Below are 19,609 nucleotides of genomic sequence, written 5' to 3' on the forward strand. Positions count from 1 at the left end.
GCAGCATGCATAGTCAACAAAGAAAAAAGAAATTTAAGGTTAACGAATCAGAATGAGTTTTAAAACTTTCTAATTTACTTTGAGATATATATATGATAAAAAACTTCTGAATAAATCATGATCAAATTTTATATAGAATACAGTCATCCATTTTTTTTTTCCGAAAAGAAATCTCCAATTTGAAATGCCCGGATCAAGAAGCCAACTAATTCAAAAGATCAAGCAAACTTACAGAACTCTGAAGATTTTCACCTGGGCAACCAGACAGGAATTTTAAGCACAAATTAGTAGAAAAGGCAAAAAAAAATTCCAAAAGTTCTCAACTTTCTCAAGAATAGAGAAATTAATGTTCAAGATGGAAAACATATTCGGTCAAACGCTGCAATTTGCTGGAGTCTAATTTTTGTTCTGTGATAATCTCTGGCTTCCTAACAGAGAGCATTCTCGAAGTAGAATCCAAAGTCCAGCCATGCTGAAGAACATCTGCAATAAAGAAAGATTAATATTATCAGAAAGATAAGTAACATTTAAAATTTTCAAATTTTCCCTTTCTTTCTAAATTTTCTCCTCAGTATTGTGTTTTTTTCTATCATGGAATGCATAGACTATCCAAAAGGGCTTCAGCAAACTTTTAAATGGTCATGCTATGGTGTGATTTGGTTGAAATGGCAAGAGACTGCCAATTTGGTTCAAGAATGCAACAGACTTTGGCTTCGTTTGGGATGGCTTTTTTACTGCTTCTTAAAGTTAATTTTAGTACAAAAATTGAAAAATTTGTACTAGAAAACTGCTTTAAGAAGCAATAAAAAAGCCGTCCCAAACAAAACCTTTGTCACAAATATATTAAGATGTTTTTGGCTACAAGAATAAATATATAGAGATCATAATGAACTCTAGACATTTTAGATGTTACAATTTCAGAATTTTTTAAGCGTTCAATTTAATCCAGTGGCTCAGCAAATCTGAACCAATTTGTTCATACCTCAACTTTGCCGTTTCTTTGAGTAAAAATTATCTGAGGAAAACTTTTCACGACGGTATTTTGAACTTGTTCAAGTCAATCTCACAACTTAATATCAACATAAACTAATAAGATGGATCCAAAAAAATATTAACGACCTCATGAAAATCTTCTCTAAAAAATTTCGATGCAAACAAAAGATAAAGTTGAACCAAATTAGTTCACATATTTGATGAGTTGTGAGATCAAATTGAACACTTAAGAAAAACCTGAGACTAAAATAGACACATCTAAAAAATTTGAAGGCCATGTTGATAATCTATTTATATTGATTAAAAACACTGGATGGATAAGGATTTGGGCAGCACCTAATCAATAATGCACAAAAATTGAAGCAGAATTATTTACAGAAAAATTTGGGTCAAATTTTGGAGAGATTATTCTGTGCGGAGTCCGAACGCGTCGGGAGGTCAATCTGGACACGCCACATAATCCAATGCACTGTGTATTGGGTGACGTGGCACGTCAAGATCAGCCTCTGAACACATTCGGACACCGCACGTAATAATTTTTCCAAAATTTGAAGGATGGGTCTTCTACTGGCCTTACCCAATAACTTTTTATGTCCATCAAATTTGCTTTAAGATGAATAAAATAGATTATGATCTTGCAATGCATTCAACCCCATCCTAATTAAATTTGCTTCATAACCTAAATTTTTTCTCCATTGTTTGCACCATTATTCACATTGCTACCAAATGAAGCAACAAAATATGTAGTAAATAGAAACGTACAGTTGGTAGCATCATCCTCGCTCATTCCCAGAAACTGAGCAGTATCAGTAACACTGATGGTTGAATAAGCAGAAACCAACAACTGGAAATTTCTCTTGGTATAACTCTCTGCAAAATCATTGGCCACAGTAAAACGTTGACTTCCTAATAAGAAATAGGAATTCAAAGTGCAAAATAAAAAGTAAAGGTACACATGTAATAACAAAAAAAAATGTTCATATGCATCTAATCGTAACAAAGTAGAAGCCATATTCTGGAGCCCATTAATAAGTTAATAGCGTAAAGATGGGATTGATGTGAACTGCAATACTGAATACCTATTAAACAAGTACATCATTCAAGATCAGAAGAAAAACCTATCGTTTAGTAAGCCCATTGACATACGGGAACACAAATCTTGACTCATCAGCTAATTGTGATACTAGGGAGGAGATTGATGTGCAAGGAGTGAATTCCCGGGAGAACTTTGCTTTAAATGTCATTCAAATTGATGAGGAAAGTTATTTCAAAAAAGTTGGTAAGCGGACAAGGAGAAAATCCAAAAAGAAATGAATTTTCCTTTTTAGTATTGGCTCCCTTTTGGGTGTTTCTGGGCAGTGCTCCTTGCTGTCCCTTGGGGGTTGTGGTTTACTCCCTGTTTTGTTTTTTGGGTTGCATTTGTGGGCTGGTGGTGGTCGGTTTTGTGTTCGTTGGCTGGTCTGTATGTTGTTTATTTTTGTGGGTGGCTATTGGTGGCTTAGTTGTCTCTATCTATTGGTTGATGGTTCTTGCCTTCTGTTTCCTTTTGCAGGTTTTTTCTTTATGGTTTTCTTGCAGGTGGTTTTAATCGATAGTGTGGCTTCCATTCAAGTGGATGTGCTCTTGCCTGCTGCTGCCTTCATTCTTCTTGTGGTTTTCTCTTTTGCTCTTTTTCTTTTGTTTTATTTTTATATTAGGTAGAATCATCAGCTCTTAGGTTTTATTTCAAATATTGTATTTTTAACGAGTCTTTGGTTCTTTAAGGATTTGTAAATTTTTTCTTAATTAACGCGTAAGCCCCTCTGTGAGTTTTATTAAAAAAAAAAAGGGAATGCGAATCTAAGGAGTCCGGTGTTTGCTTAAGTCACGGGATTTGCAGTTTCTGCAAATTGTGGGGTCTTCTACAAATTTGGAGCCTTCATGCCGATGGATTTCTGTTTTTGCCTCTATACAATCGAGCTAGACCGAGTTCTGCCAACCCTTGTTGGACCACTATTGCCTGATTTGCCGTTATTGCATGGCGCGTGCTCTTTCATTAATTGCTACAGTCTGAGATTTCTCTGCTCAATCTCCTTGTGCCTAGTCTTCTCGACTATAGTAGGAATAAATTCACACCGAATTTATGAAACCTAGAGCTAATTCCTATTGTTTATGTGCCGGGAGAATTGGAGCATGTTTTTGTGCAGATAAAGAAGAATTATGATAAGTTTCTCATTTTAATACATTTGCGAGCTATAAATAGGAAATTTGAGCCAAGTAAAAAAAATTAAGCATGGACTAAAGCTATAAGAATTCCAGTTTCTACAATTTTCGTATGTGTCAGTTGGATATATATTATTCAGGTGCTTCATGTGTTAACAACTAATTTCGATGGCGAGCCTCCTTATATCAATGCAAGGCTTGGCTCTTCCATTAAATGTTTTTAATGCTTGTTCTTATTTTAATTCAGTTAGCCTTTAGTTTGTGCGTGTGATTGAAATCTTGCAAATGTGATAATACCATATTTCTTTTTTGTAGTGTGAACTTGTTCAATTTTGAAATTTTATGTTTGTTCACAGTTTTTTTTTTTTTTTTTTTTTTTTTTTTTTTTTTTTGTGGAATTTCATATTTTGGTGAGAGTTAAATGATCATTTAGAATAAAAGAAAATTGTTTGTTCTTTTAATATTTTAAGCAATTATTTTTTTCTAAAAGTAAAGAGTTTGTAACTTGTGAATTGTAATGTGTTTTTCATCTTATTTTGCATTAGCAATCCAACATACTTGACCATCCTTGATGCAGAACCGTGAACCTAACAAGTCATTGCTTGCTGCAGTCAGGATTCTGCGGTTTCTGTTATAGTCTCGGGATTCCTATATTGTCTTCTACAACTTGAAGCCTTAATGCAACCGAATTGTCGCAATTTGCCACTATATGTTCCTGTTCTACTGAGTTCGATCACCTCTTGTTAGACGGTTGTTCGTCATTGTCGCCTAATTTTTTTACTGTTGATACAATCCCGCATATGCTCTCCCAGTAATTGCTAGTCCTCGATTTTTTGCTCCACCACCATCTATGCCAAGTTCTTGCATCCTTTGGTTTTCATTTTCAATAAATGCACATGGAAACTATGTGTGCTAAGAGAATTGAAATTTTTGTTATACTTGCTCTAGTAGGATTCTATGAAATTAATTTTTGGACCTTTGTAGGAAATAAATAGAATCCATAAGGCAACAACAACAAACCTTAATTCCACTACGTGGGGTCGGCTACATGAATCTTTTTTCGTCAGTGTCCTGTTAAGAATCAAATTCTCATTTAAATCTAATAAAGAAATATCATTTCTAACATTTTCTAAGTAAGTCTTTTTAGGTCTACCTCTACCTAAAAAGGCTATTAAAAATAGAATCCATAAGGCATATTAAAATAATTGAATATTGTGTATTGTAACAGGAATTCCAATTTTTTTTTTTAATTATTGTGTATGATTGGATTGGATGTGTATTCTTCTAGTGCTTCATAGGTGTTGATGACTACTCTCAGTGGGCAACTTTGCTTGTACGGACATAAGGTCTAGTTTTCCTTTGGGTGGTTTCTACCGTTGTTTTTATTTTAACTGTTTCTTCATTGATTTGTGCATGTGATTAGAGTTTTGTTAATGTGAAACTGGATTTTTTTTTTTTACGTGTAGTGTGAACTTTGTCACTGCTGAAATTATATGTGCATTCATCATTTGTCCTGTGAGATTTCATGTTTTGACGACTATTAAATTGTCATTTGGAATGAAAGAAGTATGTTATTGTTTTTACCTTGAGAACAATGGATTTTTGCTAAGATTTGATAACTTATGGATTTTTTTTTTCCTTTCTTCTATTTACATTGTGTATCTCATCCAAGATTAGATAAATAACCTAAGACCCTTCATCGTCCTACATCAAATTGCTTCATCGCAAATAGTTCCATAATCAAGTTAACTAAAATAGCACATAATACTTGGGTCATTAAAAAAATAATAAAAATGTATAATTTAAATAAAATTGGGTAAGTCATGACTCTAAATAAATATAATGCAACAATCAGGAGGATGAAAATTATATACCCACATTCTTAATAGGATATAATGGAGAGAAGATTTATGTATCCCACCCGACGTGGTGGGATAAAGATTTGATGTTTTTGTTGTTGTATTCAATGGGAGGAATGAACTTGGGATATTTTCAAAATAGATCGATGAATTCATTTATTTGATCATGAAAAGCTTAAAATTGTTGAAATAAGATTATTTGGATATGCTCAACTTATTGATGTAATATTACAAGGAAGAAAAAATCAATATGAGATAAGCATGGGATATAGACTTAAAAATAAATATTTCATAAGGAGAATATTGTGACCAATTGAATAATCACTTTTAATGGTTGCATACAAAATAATTACAGTGTCTACATTTAATAATAGGTTTACAAACCTAGTGAGCATGATTTGCCTGAAGGCTATCTTATTACCATTGTGTGTTTAATTAAAGGATTTAAACAAGAGATTATAACTATCTTAAGCTAAAATTTATCAAGAACCATAAATAAGGCCTTAATCAGATCTTTGAATATTAAATCATATTACGAATTATTTGTTAGCAATACTACACCCATAATCAAATTCCCTAAGGAAAATTGTTTCCTTCTCCTCTCAAACTAATCAAATATACACCAACAAAAAAATCACACAAGATCCAACTTGAATTTATTGAAGAAATTGTGGGTCATAAGCATCTTTTTGAAGAAGAATTAAATGAAGACTTAACAATTACAATTGAATTCTTTTGATATTGTTGAATCTTAATATGTACCTTTGTTGGAAAAAGACTATGAACCTAAACTTCTTCCAGGATAAAGGCTAAATTTGGAGAAAAAAAGCTCAAAATAGTCCCCCACTATTAATAAATGTCCAATTTAGCCCCTGAGTTTCGCATTGCTTCATTTTACTCCCTTGAATATTAGAATTTGTCCAATTTAGTACCTCTGTTAAATTTCCCATTCAAATTAACGAAAGAAGACCACAAGCATTCGGTTCTTGGGGTATTTTCGTAAAATATTTATTTAACTAATCGATCGTCTTCTTGCTATAATTTTCTAAAGACGTAATTAGAGATCGAATGGTGCAAGGGGGAAGACCCGCATCTACGAGCAAGGTGATGTGTTGCGACATACAATGAACACAAGCATGACAACCGACTGTTACGAGCAAGACATCATGCTTGGAGATTATGCGCACACTCTATGAGCGAGATGCAAGTAGTGAGCGACACAGTGCAAGCGAGAGGGCCAGCGACTACGAGCGATGGCCAAAGAAGGAGGCATCAAGCAATTTGCATCTCACCATAGCCAAAGATGGAGACCACGAGCAATAGCCAGAGACGGAGATTGCCGTGAGCTACCGCAAGCAATCACCATGCGATTCGACACCTAGAGATGGAGAAAATAGAGTTATGTAGGAAATGTAATCTCAAATCCACATGTAATGCCTAAAATATTCTTCATACTTACCTTTGAAGTAAACTTTAACTCTTACTTTAGGCTCTAGTATTAAATTAGCTCAATTTCTAATAGTCGAGAGACTAAAATGTGGCAATACAAAACTCTGTAACTAAATTAGACATTTATCAATAGTCGGGGGACTATTTTGATCTTTGATTCTTTCTAAATTGAAATTGAATAAGAGCATGAGATCTCATCTGAATAAGGATTTGAATCTGACATAGCACTTAAAATCATATTTAGCCGCTTAGAAAATTAGAGTGCACCGCTAAAAAGAAACTAGACCCATACCTTAACAAAAATCAAAATCTGAGCCCAAAATGAATTTGAGAATGCAATTAATTTTGAATATAAATCTCAAATAGACAATGAATTAAAATTTAATATTGAAACTACAATCATATCGCAAAACTAAACTGTAAATAGAATATGACTCTGAGCTCAAATATAAATTTGAACTGCCATTGAAAATTAAATGTACTCTTAAATATTAAATTAAATTTCAATTTGAAATTTTATGTAATCTTGGATATAGAAGTAAAGAATATACTATATAGTTGTGAATAAACTAAACAAATTGTATTAATTCTTAAATATGAAAGTGAAAAACTTGTGCCGGCTAAAAATGATAAATCAATCAAATAAGTTGGTTTAAATATTGATGTGGTTTCCAACAAACTTACCTATCCCAGTAAAATTGAAATTGATTTAATTTTTAGTTTCATAACAGTCAAATTCATAGAGAAATACTTAGAAAGAAAATAAAATTGTATCAATATTTTAATGAAATTTTCAATAACATAAGTCATAAAAAAAACCCAAGTTTTAAATTTTGGTTAAATATGAGAGTGTGTAAATCATGTCAACTGATATTTAAACCACTTTTCCTTAAAGATGTTTCTCGTCCATATATACATAGAGTGCATGTTTTCACGTCTCTTTATAATCTCGTTGTATGGTACTAAGCTACAAATCCTTTTTAGTATCTCTTAGTATGCATATTGTATTCTAGTTTATTAATTACTTATTTCATATTATTTGCGTGAAATTATTCAAAAAAACCTAATTGTTGATTATATAAATTATAAGTCTATTACTAATGTAAACATGAGGAAAATTCAAACCATATGATAAGATAATGCTATATTAGAATTTTGAATAGCTTCTTATGAGAAGCTTTAAGAAATTAACAATAAAAAATATAAAATCATATAAAACTATAAATGCATCAGGATAAATACTTATGAAATGAATATTCTAAAAAGTTTTCGTGATGTTCTAAAATTCAATGTATCTACTTTGACTTTAATTCATGAACCAGTTATCAATATTGTAGGTTCCTCACTTTCGATCCCCACCTTGTAAATTTGTATCCAAAGCCTTGCCAAATTGTCCTACTTTTCCTATTCTAAAAGCTACTTCACAAGTTTATAGTACCTTAGTATGATGGATTTATTTGTAATGATTCATTGATTATCTTGTAGGGAAAAACGATAACTTCGTCCATATTATCTTGATGAGTATCAAATGCCTAATTTATAGGGACCATTTTTTTCAAGCGAAGCATCTGATGTCGAACTGAGAGCCTAAGTAGGTGTTGTTTGCTACAATTCGTTTATGGTACAATATTGGGGGTTCTTGTATTGTCTTCTACAATTTTGAATCCATCACATTACTAAATTGAAATTATTTGACAACCGCTATATAATATTGTTTGACTGAGTTTTATCGCCTCTAATTATACTGTTGTTTGCCTTTTTTGCTTGATTTTATTTTATTGTTTTAGTATGATACCAGCTATTCCATTAATTGCTATAATTGTAGATTCTTTGTTATGTCACCTCTTGTGCAAAGTCCTTATTGTTTTTTATTTTTTCCTTTTAGGAATAAATTCATGTGAAAATTATGAAATCTTAAGCTGATCATATTATTTATGTGCTAAGATAATTAAAACTACATGTTTTTACTAGATTTAGGAGATTCAAAGAAGTTTATTATTTTGGATTCTTTATGGTTAATAATTAAGACCTTTTAAGTATGTAACAATATATGAGCATCGAGAATTGCAACAAGAATTCAAGCTTTCTATTATTAAGTGTGTGTCAGTTGTAAGTGTATTCTTTGAGTGCTTCACAGGTGTTGAATACTACCTCTAGGGTCAAGTCTCCATGTATGGATGGGAGGCCCAATTCCTTCATTATAATTTGGACATATTTTAGCCCTATTTGTATTATGCTTCATCAACTCTAAGCTTGACTTAATTGTGCTAAAAATGATTAAGAGTTCACTAAGGCTGATTGGAAAGGAAATAAAAGCATATCCAAATATGGACCATCATGACAATAAAAAATAGTCATTATTAGTGCGGCTATTACAACTGACTAATATTTGCTAGTCATAAATTGATTTAAAAAGAATGCTCGAAATTTTAATTATGGAAGAAATTGCTAGACTAATACAGCATAATGGAAAGAGAAGATGATAATCTAAAAAACTATTCAAATGGAATTTAAATTAGAATATGAATCATAAGATAATTTATGGTGGGTAAGGAATCGAATATAAAAATGTACTAGAAAATCTATGCTATACTTGATTTCACAATAGCATATGATTTAGTAGTATAGAAATAACCAACTACGAAATGGCAAGAGCAAAAAATTGCATCCATTGGGATGTTCAATAATAAATGGACTTTATGGAAGAAATTGCTAGACTAATACGGCATAATGGAAAGAGAAGATGATAATATAAAAAACTATTCAAATGGAATTTAAATTAGAATACGAATCATAAGATAATTTATGGTGGGTAAGGAATCGAATATAAAAATGTCCTAGAAAATCTATGCTATACTTGATTTCACAATAGCATATGATTTAGTAGTAGAAATAAGAAACTACAAAATGGAAAGAGCAAAAAATTGCATCCATTGGGATGTTCAATAATAAATGGACTATTTTATGGAGAAGGGCATCCTTTTTAAAATATGACTGACAATAGTTGAATCATTTGAATTTTTTTTTTCCTTCGCAAATTTCCCACATAAAAAACATAATATCTCTAACGAGCTACTATCAACATATTTAACCACACGTATGCATGATTTTTGTATAATGCTAAGACAATATACTCCTCATACCACCATGAATACTCGCTATCTTGATATCCTAAATATATTATATTTTATTTTTATTGAATATATCATATTTCAATTTATTTTGCAAATAGGAAGAGAGGGATGGCACTGTGGGTAGAGATGTTGGCGGACCATTAGAAGATATATAGGCTTTCGCATGGAGTTATAATGTGGTGCGTGAAGTCAAATGACCAAGAGTTCATGGTTTAAAAATAATAAACATATCTTAAAAATTATATTGGATGATTTAAAAATAACTTTGCTTATTTGTTAAAAAAAATAGCACTTAGTAAATATTAATCAAATTTATTTTATTTAAATTTTAAGAAAATATTGCTGAATAGTTCTTTAATATTCATAAATTCTTATAAATTTGATTAAGCGTGTGCAAAAATATGTATTATTATTTCATTTATTTTGAATGGATGACAATTTTATAAATAAAAGAGATTTATATTTTGATGAAATGTGCATAACTTTCACTATAAAAAGCAATAGTCTAAAATTATTCATGATCATTGATTGATCAATAAAGAAATTTGTTTCTCAAAATCACTACTTCTAAATTCTAACGCATATTATGGCATGCCATAATTTAAAATAATATATGTTTTTTAAGTTAAAAAAACAACATAAAAATGTAAAAATTAAAATAATTTAATATATTTTACTTATTTAGATTGTTTGTTAAAGAATGGTGAACCATAATATGTGTTAGAACTAGTGATTTTGTAGAAATAAGTTTCTTTTCTAATGAATCAATAATCACAAATACTTTCACCATTAATAGATTATTATTTCTTAAAGATAGATTTGTGTATATTCCATCAAAACGAAAGCTCTCTTATTTATAAAATTATCATCCATTCAAAACAAATGAATTAAGAATATATTTTTTTTGACATGCTATATCAATTTATTAAGAATTTTATGAATATTAAGGAACTATTTGGCATCATTTTTTAATTTGAATAAACTATATTAGATTGGTATTTAAAAAGTGTTACTTTTTTGTTTTTAAAATAAGTAAATTTATTTTTAAAACATCCAAAATTAATTTTTAGATATATTCTTATTTTTATAAACTTCCAACCATTCAACCTCAAGCACCACGTTGCAACCCTACGTGGAAGTCAATATTGCCTTCATATCCAGTAACATCTCTAGCAAGTGTTATTCCCCCTTCCAAACTACAAAATAAATTGACTGATGAGATCTTCAATAAAAATATTCAAATAACATATGTTTACAATATCAAAATAGCAAATATTCATGGTGGCAGAGAGAGTACATCATCTTGGATTATACAAAAAATTAGCATATAAGCAAATAAATAAGTTGATAGTATCTCATCAAAGACATGTTTTTCACATAAAAATTTCAAGAAGAGAAGATATCATCGCGTCTAACTCAATTAAAATGATTCCTCTATTTTCAATTGTAAGTTATAAAAGACTTCGTTTCCGTAATAGGAAAATCAACAATGCAATGAAGAAAGCTATAGATTTCTTTAAATAATAAGGTAGGGTTACTAACGGAAAAAAGGCAAAAAATTCAAACATTATACTTAATGGATAAAATGATAGAGGTTCTTGAAACTAAATTAAAGAACATCAAAATAACCAAGAGAGCGGCAAGAATCTGACGCCGACTAAGGAGTTGAGAAGAAAACACAACACCAACCTTGGGCAGGAAAAAATGACTGACAACCTTAAGGAAGGAGAAGATGAGTTGGTACAATAATGCTCTTCATTCATCATTCATTTATATAATATAAAAGACTAAACCTTTATATATAAAAGGGTTAATCAAAAGAAAATAGCATAACAATTAACTCAATACATGAAATAAACATGATGATAAAATAAAAAATTAAGTTGTTGTCGATATATCCAATGGGAGAAGGATCAATGGGCTAAAATGGCATGCATATGATACCTATTAAGATATGGTAATTGTTAAAATCTCAACCGTCCCTTGACACTTAATCCCATGACTAGGATGGGAATCCGTGGGAGGCTCACCTAGATCATGCCAATCTCTGTTAAATCCCAGCCGTCCCTTGACACTTGATTCCACGGCCATGATATGAATCTGTGGGCTCACCTAGATCACATTGATCTCCTTCCATATTTGGGTGGCTGATTTAGGAAGGATTATATTAGGAAAATTATGCATGATTCTGTAATTATTTGTTTCTTTATTAAGATATCATGTATAGATTTATAAATAGGGATAGTTTTGTATAATAAAATTAAGCCTCTTCCCTCTCCAATTCTCTAAATTTAACATGGTATCAGAGCCTTAAATCAAAGGAAGAGGAGAGGAGAAACCGACCTTCATTGCCAAAAATATGAGGAATAAATCCCACCACCACCACTACTAGCCTTCATTGATGGAATTATGGAGAATACAAATTCTAACTATCTACCTTCATTGCTGAAATTCTAAGGAATACTGGTCCTTCCACTAGCTTCATTGTCGGAATTTTGAGGAATACAGGTTCCCACAATCGGCCTTCATTGCTGAAATTCTGAGGAATATTGGCCCTTCTACCAGCCTTCATTGTCGGAATTATGAGGAATACAGGTTCCCACCACCGACCTTCATTATAGGAATTCTGAGGACCTTCGTGCATCCAATACCAAGAAGAGATCGAGCTAGAGGGATCCTCTTGCATGCGACGTCCAAAGTCGACAGAGCAGAAGCAAGCGCAAAACCTCCTCCTGCGTGTGTTTGGAAAGAGTCGAGAGTTCCCTCTCATGCGGGGGCAGGGACAAGCAAGAGTGCAAAACCAGCACTCCCTCCTACGATCAGACCAAAGGGATCAGAGGCCTTGCATGCACTTGTTCTTGCTGATCAAATAGGAGTCTGTTCAGGTAGAGTAAGACGACCTGAGAAGGAGGAGATTTATGTGCCAAGTGTTGAGTTGCTTGAGACGTGTGTTTCTGCTCCTGGCCTTGAAGCTTGCCGCAATCCTAAAAATATTTTTTTTTCTTCATTCTACTATCGTGCCCTCATTGTCGGCCTTCCCTTGAGAACCGAGAGGGAGACAGACACAAAGTATAATTAATCCACTTTACCTATTATCTCACCACTGGCCTTTATTTCCATTTTTGATATCTTGAGGGCTATTGTTCAATGCAGCCTTCATTGTTGCCCTGTACCTTGCAAGCTTGATTGAGATAGGCTTCATCGCTATCCTTTGTCGCAATAATGTTTGAAGCTAATTCCTCCCAAAGCTTTGACCAAATGAACGATCCTATGGTGCCCCAAAGGACTTGATAACTCTACTTTTTTTGGACTAATTATCAAGTTGAGAATAATAGATTTGTATTTCCCAGCTTGAGGGGGGAGTGTTACAATCTCAACCATCTTTTGACACATGATCCCATCCGTGGGAGGCTCACCTGGATCACGCCAATTTCTATTAAATTTCAACCATCCCTTGACACTTGATCCCACACCAGGATAGGAATCTGTGGGAGGCTCACCTGGATCATGCCGATGTCCTTCCATGTTTGGGTGGCTGATTAAGGAAGGATTATATTAGAGTAATTATGTATGATTATGCAATTATTTGTTACTTTATTAAGATATCATGTATAGATCTATAAATAGGGATAGTTTTGTATGATAAAATTAAGCCTCTTCCCACTCCAATTCTTTGAATTTAACAATAATTAATAACTCTGCACAATCACATCTAATAGTAGCATTTTAGCAACATCCAAATTTCCTACTGCAACTTTATTAAGTTGGATAATTTTAATTTTTAAGGTTGAAAAATAGGAAGAGAATGTTGCAATGGATAATATCAATAAATTTACTTGGGTTGCATTTATCTTGGTCCGTAATCATATAACAAAAGTCTTCTTTGGTTCATAAAATGCCATCAAACTTATAATTTGTTATTAAACTAGAAAACTTACATCAATACAACAAAAATTAGTCATTCCCAATATATTTTCTAGAGTAAATGCCCACTTTTATTGTAGATAAAAGATATTATATATATGTATATATATAAGAAATAAATTTTCAAGTCTTAACTCTTAAGCCTTTACAAAAAAAAATTCTTAATTAAAAGCCTTTACAAAAAAAAAAAATCTTAATTACCATGCAATGACTAAATATATGATAAGTCACCTAACAATTGAATAATTGATAAATGATTTGCACAAATCATACATATCCATGCAAAATATGAAATGACTCAATCATATGTCCTCTACGGCTCTACATATAACTACGTGCAACTTCAACTCAACCAAAGATAATGAGAAGAGTAGTCGAGCAAGATGGAATGTAGTCCCTTTCCCCATATAACGTGCTAGAATTGCTCTATTCAAAGGTGGGGTTGAAGGAAGAAGCAAGCCATAATTGAACTTACAGCAGCTGAGGGCTGTTTTTAATAGTGAAGCAAACCATAACTGAACTTATCAGCTGTGGGCATAGGCTGTTTTGGTACAGTTATAGTTGGTACTCTACTGCACTTATCAACTACTAAGTTAGCATTATAAATACTTTTTTGCTGTTCTTTCTTGTTATCATCTGCATTTTAATTAAATCATACTTGGAAAATCCTTCAGATCACCGTCTACCCATGCTTCTTAATTTTTCACGCTTTAAAATTAATTCTATTTCTACAAAGCTGTCAATTATCCTTCTGGCGTCCTACCATTCGAAGTTAATCTACTTTCAATATCTTTAAAATAGGTAGCATTGCTTAATCTCTCTCTGGTTTATGGTGAATCCATGATAAGATTACCACGCTTATGCCCAAAAATCCATACTCTGAAATCCTATGAGATGAAAAGAAGGATAAAAATGTAAGATTGGCCATGCTGCACTGGATAATTGCTCACCTTCAAAGGCAGTAACAAGGCCTAGCGCTTCAGGACTCCAATTAAAACCACGAATAGCAGCATAAACCCCAGCATAATCCCTGATCCAAAGACACTGCCCAATCTTCCAAGCAGCCACAACTTCTGCCTGGCTCTCTTTAATCCCACTAGGAATCGACTTCCACAGAAATCTGGCGCTGTTGCTGCATGCCCAGATATTCTCATAAGCCAATTAATGGAAATCCCAGTGAAAATAATGAGATGGAAACAACTAAAACAACTGGACTTACAGATCGTTTACGTATAAATGTCCTAATAGATGGATTGAATACGGCCACTCTTTTTGGAAAGAAATCCCACTCGATGCAACCTGAATGTCGAGTAAATTTGCATGGAACATAGAAATTCACGAATGGCAGTAGAAATGAAAGAGGTGCAAATCCAAAAGTTTGCCAAAACGAATGCATAAAACCCTAGAAAACCCCTAAAGAGCTTACCTGAAGCATGAGCTCGTCACAGATTTCACCTATTCTTTGAAAGGATTTGGATGCCAAGGCATCTTGTAGCTCCAATAGGTCCATCAATCGCTGAGGGAGAATAGAAAAGGGAGAGCAAGCAAATGAACCCAACTAGTCCGCCCCTTCCAAACCGGAGAAGCAGATTTATGTATGCGATGATCAACCATGAGCGCTACAATTTCATATAAATGCATTAATAATTAGAAAATTATCTAGTGGGTTTAGAGTTTTTTATTGCTTTTTAAAACTACGTACGAAAATAAAAAATTTTGTGCTAAAACTCCATTTTAGAAATCAGTAAAAAAACCGTCCCAAACGAAGCCTTAGTTTGGTTGGTTGACGGGCATATTTGAGAATCCCTAAACTCATACTTGAATCCTCTTTCAAGCCTCCTTTGAGGGAACTTTTATTTGGTCCGGTCACCAAACTAGATCTACGTTCGGACGTCAGTAAAATAATGCCACGTGTTCTTACTCTTTATCACGCGGCCCGACAACCCGAACCGGAACGGACCCGGGATTGCTCTGTATTGCTCAATATTGCTCGGTATTACAAGGTATTGGTCGATTTTGCTCTGCAATAACAAAAATATCATTCTGTGAAGACCAGTACCTAACAATACCAAGCAATACCGAGTTTTTCTCGGTATAACTCTGTATTGCTCGGTATCGGTCTTCACAGAGCATTATTTCTCGTTTTTGTCAAGCAATACCTAGCAATACGCGAACATAGTAATTTCGGGTTCCAATCAGGGTCGGGTCGTCGGCCGCGCGGTAAAAATTAAGAAGACGTGGCGAAATATTATTGGCGTATGAACGTAGAGCTACGTCAGGTCACCTGACCTAATAATTGTTCCCTTTGAGGGGAGTAGTAAAGCGTGAGTCTGGCGGAGTAGCAAAGCGTGGGTTTGGGTTGGCTCTGTTAGGTTTCGCCGATGAATTAGTTAAGGCATCATGCATCTCTTAAGAGGTGACAACAGGTAGATACCCCAGTTCCAAATAATAATAATAATAATAATTAGAAAATTATCATTTAAGCCTTAAAATATATGCATTTATGTATAATTATTTTCATAATATCTTTTTATAATTATTTTTATAAAATCTTTTCATAATATCTTAAAATATATGCCTCTTTCAATACTCTACATATAATGTTTTAGCATTTTTTAACATATTTCTCTAATTTTTATAATGAATGTTGCGAGTTCTTTTAGCCTCTCAATCTCTACATATATCAATTGTATAAGTATATTATGTTGAATATAAAACAATTAGTGACTATATTTTATGGTAGTCATAAACATTTATCAAACCACATTAAAATGTTTTGTATTTGTTCCTTAATAAGCTTGTTTACTTCTCAAGCAAAATAGTTTTCATTCATTATTTTGAATCATAAAGTAATTTGATTCTCCAATATTGCTTATCCAAATAAGCAAAATAAACTAATTCAAATAATGTGAGAACTATATTAGAGTTACCCCTCCAAATGCAATCAAGACGAGACATCTAACTTTAATGTGGAGTTTTCATCCTTCCACCCCAAATGTTGCCCAATTAGTCATTATTATTTAATTTAATTCTAATTATTGGCAAATTGATCATCGATCTTTATCTTACCATCATTATTCATTATCTTAAGTCAATTCATATGTGGCTTTCAATAACCATTTAAAAGTTGTCTCCCTTTATCTATTGACATAATTCGGTTAATCGGTAACATACTACAACTATGATTATACCACTAATGTTTTATTTCAAAGAAAGCTCGTTGGTTCACCCTAATACGTAGGATAGTATAGTTTAACAACCAACTTGCATTAATTATAGTGTTAACAACTAATTTTTCTTGCTTATATTTATTTCATATCAGATACATCTCTCATGTAATATTAAATATATAAAATCTATATATTAATTTGTAGCTTTAGAAAATCATAACTTTCATTTTACTTAATACTACTGATATATTCTAAAAAAATTATCTTGATTGAGCACGAATCTCGAGGCAAAATCAAACTGGAAACTTAAAAAATTAAATCCGAGAGCACCCGAACTCCGATTTCATATAGCTTATAATCAAATTGAGCGTCTCGGAAATACGAACCCGACGACACTAAATTCAATTCAATCCCAGCCCAAATGAGCCAAAATCAAGCGCCTGAAATGCTGTTGGAAAGCTCGTACCACTATTTGAGTTACCAAACGGTATCCGATTTTAACGAGCTTATAGTCGAATCGAACGGCTTGACGAGACGAATCCAATGACCCTAAGATCGCCGAAATCCGACATCACTAAGACCTTAAAATGTATGACAAACGGTGCATGATCAAATGATTCAATATCAGTCGTCCATTCGGCCACTCCCTATTTGCCCCTAATATCACACCTATTTACAAGTCATGCCACTCTGGAAAAAATATAAATAGACCCCTCATTTATCATAAGAGGGGACCCAAGCAAGAAGGAGAGAAGAAGAGAAGAGAAGCACTCGAGGAAATAGCTCCTCCTCGACCACCGCCAGAATTCTTCTCGCCTACCGAACAACGCCGGAGTTCGGCCAGACATTCGAGTGACGCCGGAATTCTTCCCAAGCGACATAAAAGTCCTACTAGACGTCGGAATTCAGTCCAACTTTCGAACGATACTTGAATTCTGTCCAATCTCCTTAGTGATGCCAGAACTCTGCTCAACTTTGTAATTGAATCTCAACTTAGAAGAGATTCGTTGTAATCTGATCGTCTTCACTTTGTGGACGAGTCGGTCTCTTGTATTTCAAACAAAACACTAGTGAAACCATTTCAACTGGGCGAGGCCCCGTTGTTTTTTCCCTTTCAGGGTTTCCACGTAAAAATCCTTGTGTTCTTTTATCTTTTGTTTGTGTGTGCTAGATATTCGTACAACGCTCAGACGAAAATTTATAACTCTACCACCGCGTATATTCTAGCCCGCAACAACTACAGTCAAAATGCCATAAAAATATGTATTTATAATATATGAAAAGTTACAAGGTCAAAGAGCGATAAATCAGGAAAAAATATATGTTTATGATTTAAGAGAGATTAAATTCATCAAATTCAAAATTATTGAAAACCAGAGTGAGGCATGGATCACTTACAACGATTATAAGACTTTTCCTAACTGAAGCAACACACGTAAACAACAAAAAACCAGCTTTCTCTCTCTTCCTCTCTCCTCTCCATCTCCCTTCTCCCTTTCCTTCTTGAGCAAGGCATAACCGAAGTGGGGTGGTGGAGGCGTTGGGGTGCTTTAATGCTTAGGTTTTAGAATAAATATTATATAAAAATAATGTTAGTAGCTTAGCACTGTAACACGCCTACCCAAAGTCACAACACTGCATGTTGAATAAAAAATTATTGCATAACAGAGACTTCAATGTCGCGGCGGAGGTTTCTAGCGCCACTATGCTCACAAGCATAGTTTCGCAACGCTATCAAGCACCGTGTCAAAGCTTTCGAGTTCAAACAAAAATCCAAATTTTCATTTTAAAATATTTTTTCATATTTTGAGCTGTCGCACTTCCAACAAAATGTAATAATAAAATTCTTAAATGTTTACCATAAAATTGATTAAAAAAATAATTTATTTTTATATTGGAAATAGGCAAAATCTAAATCAAAATAGAGATCTAAAACAGAAAATAAGATAAAGTCATACAAATAAATAAAAATTTACACATGTTCACTAAATTCATGGATAATTCCAATGGTCTCTACTTTCACTATAAGTTGATTAATGAGAATTATAACTCCATTTTTTTGCCACAAAAATAAGACAATATATTATCTTTTAAGAAAAAAAATTAGGACACAAATAAATAAATTAAATAAATCATAACTTTTAAAATACCCATAATGAAATAACTCACAATCTAAATATTTTATGAAAAAAATTAAACAATATATTATAATATTATATACACATTTTTTTTATTAAGAAAATAATTTGATAATTATAACTTGCAAGTTGCAACACTTTCATTGACATTTACATCTCATCCACTGAACAATTAAAAAAAAAATTTCTAAGCGAAATTGCTAATTTTGTTTTGGAGCTACTAATTCTTGAGATATTTGGGTATAATAATACCTTAAAGAGACATAAATTTTTAATTACCGACATATTTATATGATAATTAAATTTACACTAATGACAGTTATGCAGATAATCAGTCTACATAGAAAAATAATAATGGATAAAGGGTCACAGCATTCTCATATTGCTATAATGGGAAAGTTTAGTATTTATAAATCTGACATTATGGTAGGGGTGTCAAATTCGGGTCACGGGTCGGGTTCGGGTCGAATCTGAAATTGATATGACACTATTTAGGTCAGCCTGAATTGATATGTTTTTACAAACGGGTCGGTTTTTCAAACTTGAACCCGATCAGTTTCGTGTTCGGGTCAATTCGAAATGACCCGAATGATCTGGAACAGATAAACAATTGCTAGTTTTCGGTTAAAAAACTGGTTAATCTCAGGTTTACAGATAAAAAATGAGTTTTTGAGTAAGAAAACGAGTCAATTTTGAGTTACTGGGTCAACTTGAATTCTATCCGATTTTTAAAAGGTATT

The 19,609-nt window shown here is 32.7% G+C and overlaps 1 protein-coding gene across 1 annotated transcript; it reads right to left on the reverse strand.

Annotated features, from left to right (window-relative positions):
- Positions 1-150: 150 nt before the first annotated feature.
- On the reverse strand, positions 151-15,167 carry LOC110108612 (COP9 signalosome complex subunit 8). Its single transcript, XM_020839330.2, has 5 exons — positions 14,988-15,167; positions 14,781-14,860; positions 14,512-14,693; positions 1,756-1,863; positions 151-483 (listed from the first exon to the last, which is right to left on the reverse strand). The coding sequence occupies exons 1-5, from the start codon at positions 15,069-15,071 to the stop codon at positions 344-346; spliced, it is 594 nt and encodes a 197-aa protein (XP_020694989.1). The 5' UTR covers positions 15,072-15,167; the 3' UTR covers positions 151-343.
- Positions 15,168-19,609: the final 4,442 nt, after the last annotated feature.

The sequence above is a fragment of the Dendrobium catenatum genome, unplaced genomic scaffold (genome assembly GCF_001605985.2).
Source record: "Dendrobium catenatum unplaced genomic scaffold, ASM160598v2 fragScaff_scaffold_1099, whole genome shotgun sequence".
Lineage (NCBI taxonomy): Eukaryota > Viridiplantae > Streptophyta > Magnoliopsida > Asparagales > Orchidaceae > Dendrobium > Dendrobium catenatum.